The following is a 22,358-nucleotide window of genomic DNA, read 5'->3' on the forward strand; positions in this document are numbered from 1 at the left end:
TAGCATTTAAGCACAAAGCCCAAAACAAGGCGTGGTCGCCCAGGTGCTGGAAGTACGCTGAAATCCTGAAAGTCTCATTTGTTGTTCAGGAAACAAAATGGAGCAACTTTTCTCTGCTCGCTCCTGTCCCCTCCTCCCGTGGCTGTTCCTGGCAGATGCCCAGAGCAGCACCCTGTAATTCCACGGGACATTGTGTACATTTGCATCCGCTCAACCAGCTATTTACAGCCGCCCTTTACCGCCACCTGTAAGAGGCAATGCCATAACGAGTCTAAGTGGCTGGGCCGGGAACTGGGTGCCCCGTGACTTTCTCCACTTGAAGAGCCCGAATCTATGGAGTGGTTGGCCCTTGGAGGAACAAGGAGACAGCTGGGGCATCACACGTACAGGGCGGAAGGCGCGAGGAGGCGGCGCGCCAGACGGAGGGTCCTTCCTCGTTAGCTCCGCTCGGCGGCTCCTTTTCCATTACCGCAACCGCGAGGGGGAACCTGCCGGGCCTTCCGCGCGGCGTGTTTCCTGCCTGATAGCGAGCCCGCTGCCGTTTGGATTTGCTGAATTTCTGAATCACCCGAGCCGCCCGGTGGGGACTCGGTGCGCTGGGGTAGGAGCCCCAGTTCGGCGGAATCGGGACTGGATGTCACCCCCTGGAGTCCAGGAAACCTGCTCACGGATGTGATGCCGCGACGCAGGGACACCTGCGCTCCCCTGCGTGCCGCACTCGTGCAGCTCCGGGTGGCAAACGGGGTGAAGTGGGGGCGAGGGCGAGAGGAAGTTGCGGTGCTGGAGCGTCAGAAACGCTGCCTTGGCTTCCCCTGCTCTTCGGAGGCTGTCCCGAGGTGGGGCTGGAGGGCTCTGCACGGCGGACTTCCAAGTTGCCCCCGCACAGCTGGAGGTCGGGAGTTCTAAGCCCCCCGAGGGCGGTGCCCCAGCTGTCCCAAGTACCCGCTAGGAGCCCGGTGCAACCGACCGCATGCAGCGCTCGGAGCGCACCAAGCCGAGCAGAAGCAAAATATAAACCCCGCTGGGCCCGGGGGCTGGCCGGCTGCGGCGCAGAGTCAGCGCGGACCCGGAGCGCCTTTCGTTTTAAGGAGCCTTACTTCTGGGAAGGGACAGGGAACTGTCAATCAGCGAGGGAGGGAGCGCACCGGCGCTGGGTGATGTCAGCGGATCATCTGCTCGATAACAAAGAGGGGGTATTACAGGAGAAAGTTGCAGCGGCGGCGGCGGTCACGGCGGCACCCCGGAGCCTCCGAGGCGAGGGGCCAGCGGGCGAAGGGAGGGGGGGGGGGGAACGGCTGCTGCCGCAGCAGCTTAAGACCAAGGAATTGAAAGGGCTGTAGGGGGAGGCAGTGCGAACCAGCCCCGACTGCCCCTCCTCTTCCTCCTCCTCCTCCAAACTCGCAGGGTTCAGCCCCAGCGCTCGCTCAGCCGCCGGGAGCACCCGGACGGACGGGAGGCAGCCGCGCGGCCCCGAACTGGGCAAGGTCCCCAGCCGCCATGGATAGCGACGACGAGATGGTGGAGGAGGCGGTGGAAGGTACAGCGTTTCTCTGGGGCTGGGGGAGGAGGCGCCGAGGGCTTGGAACGCGGAAGGAGTGGCGGGCTGCGACCGGCGCGACGCCGGGCCCCGCGGCCCCCACTGTCCCCTACGCGGGTGGCCCGCTGCCCAGCTCGGGCACGGGCCGGGCGGCCACGGCCACGCCGCCGGGAGCGCGCACTGCGCGGCGGAGCGCAGGCCGGGAACGGGGTTCCGCGGGGCCGGGGGCCCCGGCAGGGTACGGCCGCTCCAGCCTGCCGGGCCAGCGCCCGCATCCGCCCTCGGAGTTGCGAAGCTACCCCGCACTCTGGCCTCCCCCCTTTTGGGGATGGAAGGTGGGGGTGCGCGGGAGGATAGCCCCCCGAGACCCGCAGCCTCGCGGAGCGCTCCCTCCCGCCCGGCTATGGCAACCCGAGCCCCTCTCCGGCTGCCAGCCCTTTCCTTCCGCTCGCCGCTGCGACCTGCGGTGACCGCGGCCGCGTCCGGGTTCGTCCCCCGGCGCAGCGCACGGGGCCGACCCAGGCACGTGGCAGCCGCGGCCGGGGCGGCCGCTCTTCCGAAAAGATGAAATCATTGCAGGGCAACCACCACGCTCCGGACCCGGGGCTTGAACGCACGCCGACCGGGAGGCCCTCCCCTCCGCTGCCCCCGAGCGAACTCAGGCAAACCGCCCCTCCCCCTTCCTGCTTCCGAGCTCGGGTGCCGCCGCCGCCACGCTGTTCAGGCGCGCCGCAAGCCCTGACCGAAATTGCTGGGTGACACTTAACTTTCTGAATTCCATGCCGTTGGCTGTGGGTGATATCACCGCCTCGGTGTCGTGTTTCTCCGCCCCTTCTCTTCTAGCGCCCCTCCCCCGACTTTTCTCGCCACTTTGTTTTGCTGAGTTTCTCCACCTTTTTTTTTTTTTTTTGCTAGTTCTAAATAGCGAGGTGGGGACGTTATACAATCTAGTTGTTTGTATCAGGAGATGTTATGATTTTGTAACAGTGAGTACTGGAAAATACTCTTTAGCATGTTTACTTTTTTGATTCCACCCCAGACAGCACGTCGTGATGTTTTGCAATGTTGTGTGATATTATTCCAGAATATTTTAAACCAAGCGTCCAAGTAAATAACGTTAAGATTTTGGTTGAATCTGGTTTCTATCTAATTTGTATAAACAAGTTGTCACAAAAGGTAATGAAAAAGAAAGTAGCAACAATGTACAAATGCATGAGGATATATAGTTATTGCTACACTGGGAGAAGAAATCAATTTTTATGTTTTCATAAAACATAATTGATTCCTTTTGCAGTGATCTCGAGGTCTTACGGTGAGATTAAGTATAATAATAATTCTGAATTCTCTGGAAGATATCCATCCTGATGTAACTGTTAAAACTTCTTATTTCTCTATCCAGCTTCAAAGAGTGTTAGTTGTTGTTGTTGTGGCTTTAATTTCACAATGTTGTGAATTCACAGAACTATTTAATAATCAAATTCAATGTTGGGGGCTTCTGGCCCCAGAGACGGTGATTGAGAGGGTCCATTGGAAGCCTTCATTTAATTTAAATTATTGACTTCTTGTGCCTTCATGTTATGAAAGATAAACAAAACATGTGCTCTCTTCAAATTGTTAGGGCTTGTTCTCATTCTTCAAAGCTTACTTTTATTTGTAAAAATTTAATGCAAACCTTTGATCACAGGCAGTGCTCCCCAGGTTAAAAACCACATTCCTTTTTGAAGCTGTTTAGAAACATAAGGCCCAGTTGTTCATGGTCCCTGGGTTCCTTGCAGAAGGTGAACAAGCAGATTTAGAAATGTGTCTGTTGGTTAGTCCTTTATATAAACAAGGAAGAATCTGTTATATAGGACCAACTGTATGCATTACTGTCCTAAATCAAGAATATGCTTGAGGGTGAGGGGGTCACTAGTAATACTCATGCTGGCACAACTAGTTCAAGCCTTGAATGTTTGGGAGCAATCCAGGACACATGGTCACTCGTTGTACCTGACAATAAACAATGAGAGTAGGACAGAATCTTTTAGAGTCCTTAGAAGCATTTAAGGCTCAAACTCTGTCTAGCGGGTGTGTGTGTATACATGAAGTGAACTGTACCAGTGGGCTTTTCTCCAGCCAGTGTTGGCCTTTCTAGTGCCGTCTGTAACAGTCTTTGCTTACCATCTAACATGTCCTGAGGAGACTGGTAAAAGGCTCCATAAACAGAGCCTTTGGTCTCCACAGTTCCTTTGTCTTCCCTATTATGATCATTGCTGTAATTGTTTAGTTCTTACTATGTTCAGACTTTGTGCTAAATGTTTCACACACATGTTATCCACTCAGTCTTATGAAGTGGGCACTAATATCCTAATTTTACAGGGGAGGGGACTGAGGTACAGAAGAGTTAAGAACTAATCCAGGGATACTCAGCGAGGTAGGAGATAGGCTTAGATCTCCAGGACCTCACTCCATCATACCAGACTGTCTCCCCACATTTTTCCTTTTTTTTTTTTTTTTTTTTAAGTTTTTAGTCAGTCAAATATATGCAATACTCAGTAACTGTTTTTATCACTCAGTATCAGTTTTTATCACTGGAGAGCTTGATTCTGACAGAGTTCAGTGACTTTCAGAAAAATGTATTTGGGGGAAGAGAATTTAGCTGACAGCCTCTCCAACAGACATCGTTATTCCTCTTTTTCTTCTTCCTTAGCAATTTATCCTGGGGAAGAAATTGGTCTTTGCAGGAGTAGAGTTGAAATGTTGTTTCTGTCAGGGTGGAACGGTAGCCTGGGTGAAGTTCTAGGCTCTGAGTGGATGAATCCCGAGGGGAGGTGGCCAGTGGAGGGAGTAGCTGTTTACTACTGCTGGGTAGGCAGCAAGCCCAGGCCTCAGAGGGCCCAAGAAAGCCACCTGAGATCCTGCTGTGGCTTTTTAAAAACTCTTCCAGGCTCATTAGTTCAGTAGGAAGTAGTGTTTATTACTAGATTTATTTCTTTGTCTACCCGTAGATAACAAAGATGAATACATTGTGGTCTCTAATAGAATTTTAAATACATCTATCCTATCCAAACAGATGAATTATGATGGTTGAGAGGAAGTAAAAATTACTTCTAGCTTGGGGAGGGAGAAGGAGAAAGATTTCCCAGAAGACGTGGTATGGAGTTGATTCTAGTTGAAAGGGGCCTCAGTGAGCGAACACAGAGGTTGGTATCTTGTCATTATGGAGGCACATTCAGAGACTAAACATTTGGTTCTGTCAGAACAGAGAGCCTGGGAGAAAAGTGGACAATAAGACAGGGGAAGAGGCTGTGTATCAGAGGCTGAAAATGTGGATTGTGTGCTGAAAGCCATGGGAAGCCATGGGGGCTTCTTAGAGCTGGGAATGACAGGAGCAGAGTTCTGCTCTGGGAAGGTGAACCAGCAATGGTGAGCAGGATAAGGGATCACCTAGAAGATTCTTTGAAATAATGTGGTTAAACAGATATGTGGTTAAACAGCCAGAAAAAAAAAAAAAGGAAAGGCTTGGAGCAATATAGGAGATGCTAAGGAAAAATACTCCAAAAAAAGGAAGTATCAGAATGTCTGAAAGTAAGGAGCCAGGATGAAAACAAGCAAGCCAGTATTCCACTGTCTGCAGCTCCTCAGCCTGTCTCTAACAAGGCTGGCTCGTGCTCTGTACTTGGGGAAAATGCATACCAAGTGCACTGGTAGCACCCCTTCCCCGTGGGCCACGCACTAAAATTATGACCCTCACAACTAATAATTAAGCTCTCATGAAGAATTACTCTCAAAAACCAAAGTATGCTTTTAACACCCAGTGTAAATGCATCATCGTGAGGGGCATGTTCTTTGCACTAAACAGAATCAGTTTGCCTTTTATTACTTTTTTAAGCAGCTCTATTCTACAAAACCACAAACAAAATCTTGTTCTGAAGGAAACACACTAGACACAGGCGTGTGTACGTGCGCGCACGCACACACACGCACATACACACACAAGCCCTACTCTCAGATCTCCTGTGGGTAAGCCTGAGGCGGTCAACAGCGGTGGGTCTGACCCAGAGGGAATTTCCTTTGCGGAGATGGACCATCACTGCCCAGAAGACAGGCCTGGCTCTCATCAGATTAAGAAAAAAGCTCAGAGGTAACTGGAGGGGGAGTTTTTAACTTTCTAACTATTCAGTAGATAATGATTTTTAGGACAAAGTGAAAAAGTAAAAGTATGAAACTGTTACATTTTTTCCTTTAACCTCTATAAATATTTAAAATCACGCTGCGGTCGGATCTACAGCACTTGGGTTGGGATGGTATTATCAACGCAGAATAGTCATTCCAGTGAATTTTCCTGTTGTTTGAGTCTGGTGTTCAGCCTCTGTTTATCGGGAACTGGCCCAGAAGGCTGTTGGCTGACTTGGAGCATTTTTACAAATTGACCTCAATCAGAGCAAGGAGGACTAGTGTTTCTCTTTGAGTTAGGTAACACTTGGAAGTGATAGGAATTTGCAAGCAGGACATGCTGTTGGAGATCCTGGGTTTTTTTGAGAAATATCGTAATTCCAGAGGCTTCTTCCACTTCTCTTCCTGGGTCCCAAGAATACCTACCTCTTTAGGGATACCTTCTTCCACCAGCAGCAGGAAAGAAAGGGTATGCTGCTGGTTTGCTCTTATCTGGAGAGAAAAAGATGGAAAGAATTGGGGAAGGGGCTTCCAGTATTCATTAACACTGTTCAAAGTGGTTAATATGTTTCTCAGGTGCAAGGCGTGGGCTTCCTCAGATGAGATAAGCTTGGAATGTGAGGGCTTGTTGTGAGGTGTGCTTGAGATAACAGGAAAGGATGCTCTCCATTGCCAGATGCCTAATAGGCATGCAGACTTTTTTCTTCTCTGTAGAGCAGCGGTATTGACGAATACTGACCAGACAGCTATTCCATGATGCTGTTACCCACGTGGTGCTTGAACAAGAGCTATACCAGACCGTCTACAAAAGCTCTAATGTTGAACGGAAGTGGAAGGGCCAAACAACCAAATCTCTTCTCTTCCCTACATTACTTTCTTCTGAACGTTCTCTTTGTTGTTGTTAACTGTTGGAGTTGTTTCAGATACCAGGTTCTACTGCTAGGAAAACCACTCCAGGCTATTAAATATTCAGGGTGGAATTCTCGAATGATCACAGGACTTAATTTCTAGCTCTTTTCAATTGATCCTGTTCATTGATAACATCGTCCTCCTTTTGGAAAGATGAGAGGAAAACAAAACAAGCCAACAAGAGGGGCCTGCTGTGCACTGGCAGAGGGAGAGGGAAACATCATGCATCCACATCTTCCCAAACACACTGTGTTACCCAAGAAATGGCTCGTGTTTTCTGTCCCTATCTCAGCTAGGGGCTAAGGTGTTGGGACAACTTTTCACGGGCCTGTTGAAAGACACACTGACATAAGCATCCTTCACGGGATGGGACTGAGTGTTTTTGCTTTCATCTCTGTTGGGATCAGTACTGCCCCTCAGGTGCTTTTAGCATGTTCCATGTGAAGTGTCCACATGACACTTTAAATTTTCTCTAATTTTCCACCACTGGGGATGCACCAGCAGTGTTTTATTCAGAAATAGGACAGGACTGTCATGAATGAGGGAAGGTGGAAATGAAATTTTTACACTGTTTTTTTCCTCCTTAGTGTTCATGTTTACTATAATAGATCTCTTCATCTGAAGTACCATAAAAATTTTCATCAAACATTAACATTTTAAAGTTTAAAATATGTGAACTTTTTTCTGTGAGGAAAGTACTTTCAACTAATTAGTGACCACTTCAATATAAGGCTAAAATGATTATTCTGATATACCTAAATCATAAGTAGAATGCTAAATCCATAGAAATGTTAATCCCAGCATTTCACAGAAGCAAGCTTTCAGCTATACACGGAGTGAGTTTTTTAATGAAAAGAAAAAAAGTATATTTAATTTATTTCAATGAGAGAAATGTCACCAGTACATATTTAGAAAATAATTGTCCAAATTATTTCATATGACTTGAGTATCATTGAACATACCATGTATAGCTAATTTTTGAGTGAGAAGAAAGCAATTATGGCCTGGTTGCTTTCTAACCATTAATTTCCTGGCCTTTTGTAGAAAAAAATTTGTGCTAAGAGGAAAGGAACCATATCAATTGTGATTTAAGTAGTCACGTTTTATTGTAATATTCTAGATAATTCATTCCATACAGAGTCAAGTGTAGCAATAAAACAGTGTATTTGTTCATTGTTATTTTATGTATATAATCAATAACACAAATAGAGAGGTTTTTTGTTGTTCATAATAACGCTTACTTAACCTCTCTTCTAAGAGGTGATTTTTTTTTTTTTTTTTTTATCATGTTGGAAGAAACCATTTTAGGAGACTAAAGCATTCACTGTGGTGGTATAGTTTGTGTTTTCCTTTATGTCTGTGAGCCATCTAGAAGCCCCATTTAAGTGTCTAATGTCCCTGCATTGCACACCGTGTTTAATGCTTTCATACCTTTTTCATCCATGACCCAGGTCATTAACCCAAGAAAAAGCCAGGAGATTAACTACTGCCTTCATTTTCACCCACCTCCATAAAATTAGCTCCCCAGAATAACTGGGGAGATACCAATGAGGTGACTCCTGGGTTTTGTGAAATATGCACATAATAATAAAAACCTAAACATTGACTGTAAACATAAGTATTGGAATATACGAGTCTGTGACCCAGGAAGAACCAGCAATTTAAAGGTCACAGTATAAGAGCTGCTGATGTTCAAAATCACTGTCGAAATGACCACATGGATACTTGCAGCTGCATTTAAAGCACAAACCCTCTGAACATAGTGGGAGAGGGTAAATGACAATGTTATTACTAAACATTCAAAGCTGAAAGACACTGTAAAGGAAAGCAGTAAGTTCAAGTTGAAGTTGAAGTTCAGGCTTAGAAGGACTCTGAGTTCATGTGTTAGTACAATGTTAGGTGTATAAATACTAGAGCAGTTTCAGAGATGTGGCTGTGTCCCTTTTTGTGTGAGTATGACAGAGCAAGCAGTAAGGTTTTCGAAAGACACCGGCTAGCAGTCCTCCACATCCTCCTACATAATGATCTGTAAAATTACATCGTATACTGAGTTCTACAACTAGATAACTTATTGCAAAGACAAAGTACCTTACAATAGACTATAAAATGGGGCTATCTCAATTTCATTTCAATTAAGCAAGAGAGTTTGGGGGCATTGATTCCAAATATGAGCAGTGCCATGTAGGGAAGTACTTGGTAAATTGCAACATGCAGATGTTATTATTGGGAATAACTTGTAGTCCCCAGTAAAATTCCAGCTCGTTTGTGCTTCCTAGTCTGAAATCTGCTTAAGTCCCTCTGCTGTAGCCCCCACCTGTTCACAAAGTGTACATAACAGATCAGTTGATACTGCTGATGCAGGCACAGAACGCTTGGTAGGTGCTCTCCCCCGAGGCAGGCAGGGGGCCCTCGGGCTGCTCAGGGAATGTGCTGGCAGGGTCTGAGTGCAGACATGGCGGTGGGAGCACACTGAAGATGTTAAGCTTTGCTATGTGCTTCCCTTTCTGCAGGGCACCTGGATGATGATGGATTACCACACGGGTTCTGCACGGTGACCTACTCCTCCACGGACAGATTTGAGGGGAACTTTGTTCACGGAGAAAAGAACGGCCGAGGGAAGTTCTTCTTCTTTGATGGCAGGTAGCCCTCACAGTTTTGTTGAGTTTCGTCTTGTGGCGGGGTGGGGGGTGGGGGTCACCAAATTACTGTACTTGAAGGAATGATACAAATGAAAGAATTTAAGTGGATGTTTTGGTGCCACTTACAGAAGAGGCAAAAGTCACCCCAATAGCTATACACTGCTTTGGGGACCTAGGGAGTCGTTCGTGCTCCTCTGGGGAGTCAGCCTGAGGCTTAGGTCCCTCATCACTGCCTCCTAGGCTGTGCTCGCTACAGCTCCTCTGTCGTGCCCGAGTCAGGGAGCTCCCATCACGCACACATAAGTTATGGGGCTCACCCAGTTCTTTGATGGATTTCACCTGCTTGTCCACATAATGAATCCCTGTGAAGTCACACAGATGGGGGTTGTTTTTGTCAGGGCCCAGCTTGGGCAGCTTAGGTAGCGACTGATTCTCACTTCTTTTCAAGGACAACACACACTCCAGTGCCCGCAGCCCTCTCTCTCTCTCTGCTGTCACGGTCTGGTTCCTTCAAACACTTTGAAGGATGATGTGGCCACCTCGTGGGTTCCGCAGCTTCATAATTTTCTCAGCATATGCCCTGTCCTCATGAGACGGGTGAAGAAAATATTTAGCAAGACTCTTCAAAGCTGCCTCATCACAGGTCAACCAGGGAGACACGGGACAGGTGAACACAGGGTGTTCAACTCCAGACTCATGGTGTTTGACAGGCTGCCCTTTGGGATGACCGTCATTATGTGTGGTCCCTCTGTGGTGACGTCACAATTGCTACCTTTGATGCTCTGCCTCTAGCTAAAATATGTTCCACAGCAGGGTTCTTGTTATTTTGCTTTCACCTCCCATCTGAGAATGCCATGAGGCAGAAGCTCCTTACCCTCTTGAAATAGGTGGGAATGACCACAGGAATGACTTTCTCTTTCAAGAAAAGATGGAATTGTAGGGGCACAGTTTTCCTACCGTGACTTTTAAACCATGTCAGTTTCAGAAACAGAGAATGACCACGTGAATTTCTCAAGCACTGAGGAATTCAGAGACAGGGGAAGGCCAGCTCTCTTTCTGCCCGCTTGATTGAGGAATAGGGAAATGGATTTAACTAAAGCAGATTCTAAGATTCTGCAGGGTACAGCGCTGCTTCTAAGCTCTGGACATCAGTAATAAGCCAAAGCTTCCTATGCCTGGGAATTTCCCTGGGAAAGGAAATGTCTAAGCTGACAGTTCAAGGGTGACAGAGGGACTGGCTTGTGACCAGAATGCCTTTTCTGTAGATGGAGTGGGTTGTTTTTAAAGTTTTTAACAGTTCTTCGGGCCCTCCGTTATCTGATACAATGAGGAAAGTAGCAAAAACCTATCACAGAACTTTTGTACAATTTCATTTTCATTATTGATCCCAACCTTCTCTTTCCTATGCTCCCCAACCCCACACCACATCTCTTTTCAGTGAGCTTTGCTTACAGACTGTACGTTTTTTTTAAGATTTTACTTTTATGTAATCTCTATACCCGACGTGGGGCTTGAACTCAAAACCCTGAAATCAAGAGTTGCACGCTCCACTGAGGCAGACAGGCACCCCACAAACTGTACCTTTTAAATGGCCAGATGTTTCACTCTCTTTCCTTTGCCCCCCTGTGGATACCTGATGGACACCAGAGTCCCACACAGAACTCTTCCAAGATCTGGTATCAATGCTTGCTTCTCTCATGATTCCTTTAGCCTGTCCAGAGGGTAGCTGCTCCTGCCTGTTCTCACAGCAGTTTATTTATATCTCTTTTCTGGAAAAGTATTACTTCTTCTCTCATGTGGCAGTTATTCTTTTATTCATTCAACAAATGTATATTTGTGCAAATGTCTTACTTCGTCTAGAGGACAGAGGTTTCCTTGAGGACAAAAGCTGTTTGACCTGCTACGCTTCATGGCACTTTCCCTTAATTTGATACTTAAAGAAAAAAAAAAAGAGAGAGAGAGAGAGTCTTGCTAAATGAGTCTGGAAGCAGAAAGAGAAGGTAGAATTCACCCAGAACACCCACTCCACCCTCACCACACACACACACACACACACACACACTCTCTCTCTCTCTCATGCTTTCTGGTAACTGATGTCTGGTAGCTGATGATCCCAGCCAGTCATTGACTCTGGGGAAACAGTGCAGCAGGGTCAGCTGATAGGAATGTTGCTGACTTGCTTGGTCCCCAGACCTGACATGCAGTGTTGAAGGGCTAGACTTCTCTTCCGCACCAGTGTGCCAGGAATAAGCTGTGCTGGCTCCAAGATACTGATCCTGTTGGCCATGGGAGGAGCTGAGTGAGGCCGGACCCTTCCCAAGCCCTTCCCTCCCTCCCTCCCTCTTTCAGGCGGGTCACTTCTAGCTGCAGCTCGATTTACCCATGTCCCCCTGCAGCCCTGCGCATGCGTGTCCCAGCGTGAAAAAGCTTAAACACTGGGTCCCATTGAAACATGAGGCCAGTACCTATCAATGGAATAGAAATTGATTGCCCCCTTTTTTTTTCCTTTTTGAGTCACTAATTCACTAGTTTTTATATGTACCAGTCAAACATCTGGAGAGACTTAGGTTAGATAGAATCAAAGAATGATGGTATTAGCACAGACCTCAAGAGGTTACTGTTGTGCCCTTCTTCGGATAGATTGGGGCTAACACTTAGAGGGGAAAGAGTCGTACCACTGCTTTTATGATGTAGTGGTATGATGACAGGTTCTCAAAAGGTCACTGTCACCTCCTTCCTTCAACCCAATACTGAGCATATTATGAGACATCTGTTAAAAGGATATGCCATAAACATGAGTGAGATAATCTTAAGACTGAAAAAAAGGCCATGGAATCTACTGGGCCTTTTTAAGGAGGGTGCAGGATGTGGTCCTAGAGAAGTCAGCTGTTTCTCCATGAAATGGTACCCAATTTAGGTTTGTCTATTAATTTTTCTCCCTATTAACTGCTTCTAATTTTTAGAGTCTGATGTATTGGGTAAAACAAAGTGGGGACCCTATGCTTTCACTGCCAGTCAGGAGCTTTAGTCTGAAAAAATTTCCCCCAAAAGGGCTGAAATCAAGGTTTTAAAATAGCAGGTGAGGAAACAAAGTTTCTGTGAGAGTTTTTAAAAGCTGTCCAAACCTGTAATGCAGGCTTATGTTCCCATCAGAGGATTTGTTTGCAATTGCCGGAACCTGTCTGGAAAATTGCAAAGTGTCGTGACAAAAGATTTGGCCTTGGTGCGTTCTAATCTTATGTGACACCTGAACGGGGCTGTGGGATTTCTGTAAGCAAGCTTACTTACAGTACAACTCACATACAAAAAGCTGTACGTATTTAATACAGCTTGATGCACTTGGAGGTAAGTATATATTTATGAAACCATTACCACAGTCTATGCCATAAGCTCCATACGTGATTTATGAGAGGGTTACAAACAAAAACAGATTTATAGCAGGGAAATTCTAGAATCACTTTTCTATTTTATATAGACTATGATAATGAATAAGAATTTTAAATATTAAGATCACGAGGAAAAATGGCCCTGTTAAATTTTTGAGGCAAGTTCCTAGATAGAAGCAGAATATTTTTCAATTGCACATAGAGCAAATACTTGGTAGAATAACAGACTTTAAGAAATACACCAATGTGGGGTTCCTGGGTAGCTCAGTCAGTTAAGTATCTGACTCTTGGTTTCAGCTCAGGTCGTGATCTCGGGGTCCTGAGCTTGAGCCCGGAATGGAGGCCTGCATTGGGCTCTGCACTCAGCAGGGAGTCTGCTTGTTCCTCTCCCTCTGTCCCCCGCACCCTCCCCCCATGCACATGCATGCTCTCTCTCAGAAGGAAGGAAGGAAGGAAGAGAGGGAGGGAGAGAGAAAGGAAGGAAGGAAGGAAATCTTTAAACAAACGAAAGAAGAAATATACCAATGTAAAAGGTGAATATGCCTCCCCTTTTTCTGTGCCGTCACCCCCACATCACAGGGGTAACCACTATTGGCAGAGAATTTAAGCATATTAATTACACATATTGAAGGTAAAATAAGGAAGTAGCTATTTATTTCTAAATCAATTTAAATAGCCAAAATGTACATTGTACCTTACTATTATCTTAGCCTTAGAATGTTTGCTAGTTTTGAGATCTTCAACGGTGGGTCTCTCGTTTGTTATATGGCGAAATGTAGAACAGAAAAACATTAAAACTGGCTTAAGGCAGGCCAGTCACTCTTTAACAGAGAAGTTATCCCAACAATTAGGAATGAATGGGAAAATCGACCTTATCTTTTAAATTGTCTCTTCAAGCAGTTATTGTTTTCCATTTTCTCCCCCTTTGTAAAGAAATGAAGAAAATGTCCTGAGACTAAGATTAGGTCATTGGGACTTAACATCTGCTCTGGTCCTGAGATGAAGGCCTTAATGCGGTGAAAAGAAGGGGATCTAGGAGCTTCATTGCTGTGGTTCTGGGATCTCTCTGGCACCACTGGACTGTGGTGGGGTCGGTGGCATATTGGGAAAGTATTCAGCATGTGGAGTACTTTGAGGTACACATCTCTAATTTTTATGCTAATCCCAATTCTGGATGTCCATTTCAGTGCATTTTTTTTCTGAATTGTTCTCATTTCAACCAAGATTTATAGATACAAAGGTAATTTTGCAGAACTACTTGAAATTTTAGGATGATAACAAGAAAGAGGTATTTCAATGCAGCTTGGCTTTGGGCTGGGTAATATTAGGGAATTATGTGGTTTTTAGCCTGACTATGAGATAAAGGTGAGGTAATTCATTTAATTACATATTTTTTACATTATTGATGCTTCCCCTTAACATGCCAGTTAGATTTCAGAGTATTATTTACTTCTCCTAGTGTTGATTGCTACATGCATGTGTCCAGCTGAGAGGGCCTTTTGTCATTTATCATTGGCCAAATAATGTAAGCAAGGCTGTCCATTCTGTGAGCCACTGAGAAAGGCTGACATTTTCCCAGTGACAGGCCCATGCATGATTCCTTGTGTTTGGATTTTGGAAGATACTTGGTCACATATCAGGGAAATTGGAGCCGAAATGGACTTCTGAAGTCATGTATTCCTGCCTCCTGCACAAGCCACAGTTCTTTCTATATTTCTGACAGTCATCCAGCTTTTGCTGGAACCAGGCTCAACAAATACATTTGTCTGTATTCTAATGAACTGTTCTGATTAAGGCAAAATTTTTTGTGACATACAGAAGGAAAGGGAATGGGGAAAAATGGATAACTTTGAATACCTATCATCTGTTCAACACTGGACACGTTCCCTTAGGGACAAGCTGTATAGTAGGCTTAAAATCCTATTCTGCATAAGAAACTGAGACACAGGGGCGCCTGAGTGGCTCAGTGGGTTAAAGCCTCTGCCCTCGACTCAGGTCATGATTCCAGGGTCCTGGGATCGAGCCCCACATCAGGCTCTCTGCTTAGCAGGGAGCCTGCTTCTTCCTCTCTCTCTGCCTGTCTTTCTGCCTCCTTGCAATCTCTGTCTGTCAAATAAATAAATAAAATCTTTAAAAGAAAAAAAAAAGCTGAGACAAAGAGTGGTTAAATAACTTGCCCAGTCACCCATCAGTGAGTGTTGGAGCTAAGATTCAAGCCAAAGTGAGCTCAATCCTGGAGCCCTCCTTTTCTCACTACACCCATCACTCTCCTCCAACGAGGAGCCAGGAAATAGCCCTGACCCCAACTGCCTTCCTTGCTTGCTTTAAGTTTTCTTGAAGTCACTCATTAGTTGTTATTTGTGAAAAGTTCAAAAGAGTGCTGGGGTGAATTTATTTACTTCCTTGTAGAGCTTGACCAACTTTGGTAGGAGCTTGGCAGATTGATGGGAAGTTTACTTAAAGAAGCAGCTCAGAGGCGCCTGGGTGGTTCAGTGGTTAAAGCCTCTGCCTTCGGCTCAGGTCATGATCTCAGGGTCCTGGGATCGAGCCTCACATGGGGCTCTCTGCTCAGCAGGGAGCCTGCCTCCTCCTCCTCTCTCTCTCTGCCTACCTCTCTGCCTACTTGTGATCTGTCAAATAAATAAAAATCTGTAAAAATAAATAAATAAATAAAAATTTAAAAAAAAAAGCAGCTCAGAAGAACTCTGATCTGTGAGCTTGTTTCCTCATTTGTAAAGTGGGGATAATTAGACTGACTTCTTCAAGCTGTTCTGAAGATTGAGTGAGAACACCTGTAAAGACCTTGCAGCGTGGAGGGTACCTAGGAGGCACATATGGGAAAACATGGGTTTGTTTCCTCTTGCTCTGTATCTACATTTTTCCAGCTTCATTGAGATATTATCAACATATGATATGTGTAAGTGTAAGGTATACAACATGCTAATTTGATACATTTATATGGTGAAGTGATTACCACAATAAGGTTAGTTAACACCTCCATCCCCTGATATAATGACCTTTTTATTAATGGTGATATTATTGAAGATCTACTCTCTTAACAACTTTGGAGTACGTGATACAGTATTGTTAATTATAGTCATCATGCTGTACATTAGATCCCCAGAACTTATTCATCTTATAGTCTGAAGTTTGTCTCCTTTGATGAACGCCTCCCCTTTGCCCCCAGCCCCCAGCCCCTGGCCACCACTGTTCTGCTCTGTTTCTGTATGAGTTAGGCTTTTTTAGATCCCACATGTAAGTTAGGACATAAAATATTTGTCTTTGTCTGACTTATTTCTCTTAGCACAATGCCCTCAAGATCAAGGATGGATTTTTATTATTATTTCTCACTATTACCGTTACTATTATTTGTCGATAACAATAGCTGGCAGAGTTTTCTTATAATTATTTATTTATTTATTTTTAGGTGAGGGGAGAGAAGGTGGGAGAGGCAGAGGGTGAGGGAGAGAGAGAATCCCAAGCAGACTCCCCGCTGAGCACAGAGTCAGACAAGGGGCTCGATCTCACAACCCTGTGATCATGACCTGAGCCAAAATCAAGAGTCCAGTGCTTAACTGACTGAGCCACCCAGATGCCCCTTAGGATTTATTTTTAGAGAGCAAAGCTCAGTTTCACTAATTGCTCTTCGGAAATTTTACTGTCATCTTGAGCCTTTATAAAAATCAGATCCTGCAGACTCACAGATCTTCTACTAAAGGATAAAAAAAACTTTCAAGATAGACAACACACTCTATCACAGGGAAGGCGTGGTAGGGCTCCATTCAGCTTGCTTATCACACCTTGTAAGAAGTTGACGTTTCTCTCAGAGAGAGCCCGAGCAGATGGTTTGGGTTTGTGGGGGATGTTCTTTATCTTTACTGACTGTTCAATATTTTAAGAGCTAATGTATAATATAATACTGTATGTCAATTACATCTCAGTTTTTTTAAAAAAGGTAATATATATTGTCACAAAATAATTGTTCAATGTTTTAATACTAAGAGTCACAATTTAATCTGGTTCCAAGTGGGAATTTAAAGTAGAATTATGATTCATTTAAAATTTCCCTCTTGAGGGCGCCTGGGTGGCTCAGTGGGTTAAGCCGCTGCCTTCAGCTCAGGTCATGATCCCAGGGTCCTGGGATCGAGGCCCGCGTCGGGCTCTCTGCTCAGCCGGGAGCCTGCTTCCCTTCCTCTCTCTCTGCCTGCCTCTCTGCCTACTTGTGATCTCTGTCTGTCAGATAAATAAATAAAATCTTTAAAAAAAAAATAAAATAAAATTTCCCTCTTGATTCTTATTTTACAACAGCTGATGACAGGAAGGGAACAGAGTTTATGCCTCACAAGGTGGAAAGCCTGGTCCCCAAAATACCAAGGAAGGGCCAAAGCTGTCACATCTCCTAAGAGCACTTTTGTGTATTCAGACATTAAAGAGAATTTTAAAAAGAAAATTTAATAATATTTGATTAAAATGCAGATGTGTTAGCCTAGATAATTATAAAAATTCCCAATTTCTTTTTAAGCTAGATTTCCTAATTTAATTTATTACACACATTTAATTTCAAGAGCTTTGATAAAACAGGTAACAATGGTCTGTGTGTATATGTACAGAAAGAAATTTAAAGTTGATGTTTTAATTTTCTCCACATTTTCTGGTTACTTGATTCGATGCTGGTGCCAGAAAAATCTAACAGTCGAAAGACCATTTTTGAAGTTTCTTAACATACTAAAGAATCTGCCAAGATGTTGAAAGAGACTTCAGGAAATAACAGTCAAGAACACTATATATAATATGATCCCATTTTCATTAAAACAGAAACAACAAAGGTGGGAAAGTGCATGCTATGTAAATGGGGACAAAGCCTTCAGTGGCATATGGCAATCTGAGCAAGGGGAGTGGGAATTCCTACTTTCTACGTCTTTGTGGTACTTGGTTTGGTTTGGTTTGTTTTACAATGAATACATGTTACTTTTTTCACTTAAGCATTTATATCCTCCTTCTGCCATGTAATGGGTCACTCATAAATTATTCCAGACAGAGGACACTTTCTTGCCTGTTTGTTGGTTTGTTTTTGTTTTTGTTTTTTTTTTCAGTAGATTTAAAGCAGTTTTGGTAAATGTCTTTGACTACTCCAGTATCTCATAACTATTTCCCTGATGCTGTTTAAAGCCCAGTTTCTCAGGAGAAAGCTCATTAGCATACCCATGAGCGTGCATGCTTAATAAGAATAGCTATTACTTATTTGGACAATCACTACGTCCCAGATCATCTTCTAAGTACTTGATATATATTAACCTGTTAGTAGCTGCAGTTTACAAATGAAGAAATGAAGAAAAGAGACTTCCTGATGAGCAGAAAGAGTACTCCCTGCCCTTGAGTATAACATCGTTATGTTCCCTCTCAGTCGTCTCTTCTCAAAGCAAAATTAGCCCAGTTTCCGTTTCCATTCTTTCATTCAGGAAGTACCACTTGAAGATAGGCTATGTTCCCATGTCTGGGAGGGATGTGTGGATGGGTAATGCCTAATTTGTTCCTACGAAGGGCTTACAATCTAGTTAGAGGAGTGGGGCACTGAGGTGACCACCGGTCAACACCCGGAAAGTTCTGTGATGGTTCATGATGAGGCTCCAGTGAGAAGTGTGGCTTGGGCGCGCTGCTCAGGGTGGACTTTGGGGGAAGCAGGGCTCCGCAGGGAGGGTGGGCAGGCTCCGGTTAAGCCAGGATGAGCAGACTTCCTCCAAAACACAACTGTCCATCCAATTTCAGCAAGAAGGATGAGGAAGCCACTTGTATGTAGTTTCCTCTCTGATATTCTCTGATATTAACAACTTAGCGGCCACAAAACAGTGCCATTGTCTCAGCATATTTCTTTTTTGAATAGAAAAATGCCAGAGGCTTGAGAATATTCACTATTACCCCCAAGGTTATTTTTGTTTTGAATGAAAAAAAAAAAGAGAGAATGTGACCCGTGGCTGATTTCCTGACTGTGTCCTCAGGGATTTAAAACGTTTGGTTACCTGTGTTTTAAAGGCGGAAGCAAGGGTACCATGGTATGGGAGGTAAGATAGAGACAGGTGTGTGTGCTTGGGGCCGGTGAATAAACTTATGTGAGCAGGGACTCTAGAACGAGAGTCAGCGAACTTTTCCGGTATGGGGTGAAATGGTAAACGCTCTCCACTTTTTGGGCCACCTACAGTGCCTGGTGCAACTCTGCTATTGTGCCTTTGCGAGAGGAAAGCAGCCTTGAGGACGCGGGGAAGGAACGTGCATGACTATAAACTGCATTTACAAAAACAGGCAGTGGGCCATGCTTTGCCAACCTCCCCTGGAAGAAAAAGTTGGAACGGCGGGACCCTTGACCCCAGACCCAGAAGCTTTTATTTTGTTTCCTCCGTGACAGAGGATGTCAAAGCCTCATCATTTTTCTGGCCCTGGAGGCCCCAGTTCATGAGATCACGTGCCCCTTTGGTCATCAGATTTCATCCAAGCTATCCTACAGACCCGCTAAGAGAGCTGAGCTGTTTGCTCAAGCAGGTGCTGAAAAACATTGCAATCAGTTTTGCTCTCCAGCGCCTTAAGAGTTGACATTTGTGCGCATTTGTCATTTGGGCTCAGAGGGAAATAGCTGTGATTCTTAGTGTTACGAGACTAGCAAGGATGGGCTCCAGTATAAGGGAGGATGGGACAAGCTACTTAGCGGGAAATATGTGCAAGTCCATATTACTGTTAAGTGATTTCCAAGACCTGTGCTTTGTGGATTTGACCATGACCTGAGAAACATTGGCAGACTAGTGTGTCAGGGGAGAATTCTGCTCAAACACACGCAGGCATGTTCTAAATGCTCCTGAGAACTTCGCCAATAGGGTTGCTAGGCTGAGCAAATAAGAATCCGGGACAGTCACTTAAAATGGCCTTTCAGATAAGCAACAAAAAATATTTTAGGATAAGTGTTCTGCTCAATCTTAGGGACCTATTTATAATAAAAAATGATCTGTTGTTTATCAGAAATTCAAACCTATCTGAGCCTCTTATATTTTATCTGGCCAACCTAAATGGGAAGATAGGTGAGTAAGTAGTTTATTGCACTCTTATATCATTATGTGAGTTGATGAGCTATCCTTCCCCAAGGTTGTTACATATATATATATATAGAGAGAGAGAGAGAGAGAGGCAGGCCATGGGGGGGAACCTAATGGCTATATATATATATATATATATTTTTTTTTTTTTTTTTTTGGCCATGGGGGGAGTCTAATGGCCAAAGGGGGAGTCGGATCTCATTAATGCCAACTGATACAGAATTTTGATTATTTATGCAAGGGCTATGCTGAAGTGCACTCTATTCTCTTCATGAATTTACTCAGCCTGTTTATCATTGTTAGTACAAACAAAACTGAAACAATGATTTCTCTCCTTGGGAGACTACCCATAGTGTAATTACAGTGTGACCAGAGGCTACTGTTATTTAGCTTGTGCTTTTCATTTAACTATCACAGATCATTCTGTCATTCCATAAGCAAGACCAGACTTTACCAGGCACAGCCAGGTGCAGCCACCTCAGTCCCTGTGGCCCCTTGGCATGCCGTCTATTCGCATGACACAGCATGTGCCTGCAGCCTCTGCTGTCGTGTTCCTCGTGCTCTCTAGAACCTCCCACAATGCTTGCTACTTATAAGGCACCCTATAAATGTTAGTTGAATTAATGGGTGAGTACTATCTGCAGATGTTAAAATAAACCATCTTACATGTTAAACACCTTACATGTTAAATTAACATCTTACATGTTAAATTTAAAATAAATAAATTAATTAAAATAAATAAAATAAATAAGTAAAATTAAAAAATAAATTTAAAATAAAATAAACATCTTACATGTTAAATTTAAAAAATTATTTGAGCTGCTCTTTCCCTTATTGCAAATGGCCGTACAGAGAAGAAATTTTTGGTCAAGTTAGTTTCATGGTATAATGGCCTTTGAGAAGCTAATCCTGAAAACATATTGAAATGCCAAAAGTGTTTTTTGGGCGGGGAGAGACAGGGAGGTTCTTGTAAATTCACCATGAGCCGCACCCTTGTGAGTTTCTTCTTCTCCTTGTGGAAGGAGGGGTCTCAACACCATGAGGTTGCTAATGATATTAACAAGGTTCAGCTTGAGGTCTTCCTTACTTGCCCCCATTTGCCCTGATCATGTATACACACACACACACACACACACACGTACACACACACGTGTGCACATGCCTATACTTAAGTAAATCCCCATACATCATCCAAATAAATGGAAGGGATTCTTTTGACTGGATATCAATATGGTTGTCACACATAAGTAATACATTAATGACTTCGATAAATATGTAGATATTTACATTCTAAACCACGACTGTATTATTAAAGACCACTGTATACAGGCCATTTGAAAGAGCCTGAGAACCCAGTGATGTCTGGACCACTCTTGAGGGAATTAAACATGGGTGTTTTATTTATGAAAAGGGTACTGCCACCATTCCTCTTGCCCGGTATTGGTCTGCATCTTAGCCTTGAAAACATATTCAGATGAGGCTTGGTCTCTCAGTTTCCACCTGTGGCTTTGTTCCCTCTATTTCTGCTAGCAGAGAAAAAACATGAATGGGAACTGGGAAGTTAAGAATGAAATCCCCCCCCTGTCCCTAATCCCACCCACATCTCTGGAGTATTTTTCCTAGAGATGTGGGGAATTCAGGAGGTGCACTGAATACAGGTCAGCAGCGAAACAGAGCTGGGCATGCAGTTCCTTGCATGTGATCCTTTCTTTAAGAGAGTGGAGTCATGGTCTGACTGTTCCCTTTTGTTCTCCCTTCTCTCACAGCACCCTGGAGGGGTATTATGTGGACGATGCCCTGCAGGGCCAGGGAGTGTACACTTATGAGGACGGGGGTGTGCTGCAGGGCACATATGTAGACGGAGAGCTGAATGGGCCCGCCCAGGAGTATGACACGGATGGGAGATTGATCTTCAAGGGGCAGTACAAGGATAACATTCGGCATGGAGTCTGCTGGATATACTACCCAGTAAGCCTGGTGACTGTTCATTTTGCTGGAATGTAACATGGGTTAAACCGATGCTTTGGCTCCTGGCAATAAAGAGTAAAATGTATCCTCTGTGTTAGAAAATGTGAAGCTGTGAAACTGGAGAGTTGCAGGAGCTGAAGCCCCCAGCTGCTGCTGAGGTGTGCCCCTCCCTGTTACTCGCTGTCCTCCTAGACTGTGGGTCCTCACAGCCACTATTCATTCCTCCTCGGTGTTGTTCTGGAAAGGAATGAATAGTCATGATTCAAATAAATTGGAACTAAATGGCTTTATTGTTCCACTAATAAATATAAAAAATATATGCTTTTTAGAAATATTCTTTTGGGGGGGGCGCCTGGGTGGCTCAGTCGGTTAAGTGTCTGCCTTCGGCTCAGGTCATGATCCCAGGGTCCTGCGATCGAGTCCCGCATGGGGCTCTCTGCTCAACGGGGAGTCTGCTTCTCCCTCTCCCCCTGCCTGCCACTCACCCTGCTTATGCTCTCTCTTATTAAAAATAAATAAATAAATAAAATATTTAAAAATATGTATATATAGAAATATTCTTTTGGTATATAGAAAGAGATGGTGGACTAGTTCATTGTTGCTATTAATTTTATTCTGGTTCTCATGCAGGAGACCTGTCCCAGCATTATCCCATCTTCGGGGATGTACTGCACTATTATTAGTT

General features: G+C 44.4%; 1 protein-coding gene across 2 annotated transcripts in view; it reads left to right on the forward strand.

Annotated features, from left to right (window-relative positions):
* Positions 1 to 838: 838 nt before the first annotated feature.
* LOC111149217 (SET domain containing lysine methyltransferase 7) overlaps positions 839 to 22,358 on the forward strand; it is a 45,901-nt gene continuing 24,381 nt past the window's right edge. For both annotated transcript variants that reach the window (XM_022506164.1, XM_022506165.1), the window contains exons 1-3: positions 839 to 1,537; positions 9,112 to 9,241; positions 21,472 to 21,673. In XM_022506164.1, coding sequence (XP_022361872.1) covers positions 1,498 to 1,537; positions 9,112 to 9,241; positions 21,472 to 21,673 — 372 coding nt within the window. In that variant the 5' untranslated portion in view covers positions 839 to 1,497. The remainder of the gene's footprint in view (positions 1,538 to 9,111; positions 9,242 to 21,471; positions 21,674 to 22,358) is intronic.

This window comes from Enhydra lutris, unplaced genomic scaffold, assembly GCF_002288905.1.
Source record: "Enhydra lutris kenyoni isolate GAN:26980312 unplaced genomic scaffold, ASM228890v2 scaffoldscaffold21, whole genome shotgun sequence".
NCBI classification, from domain to species: Eukaryota; Metazoa; Chordata; class Mammalia; order Carnivora; family Mustelidae; genus Enhydra; species Enhydra lutris.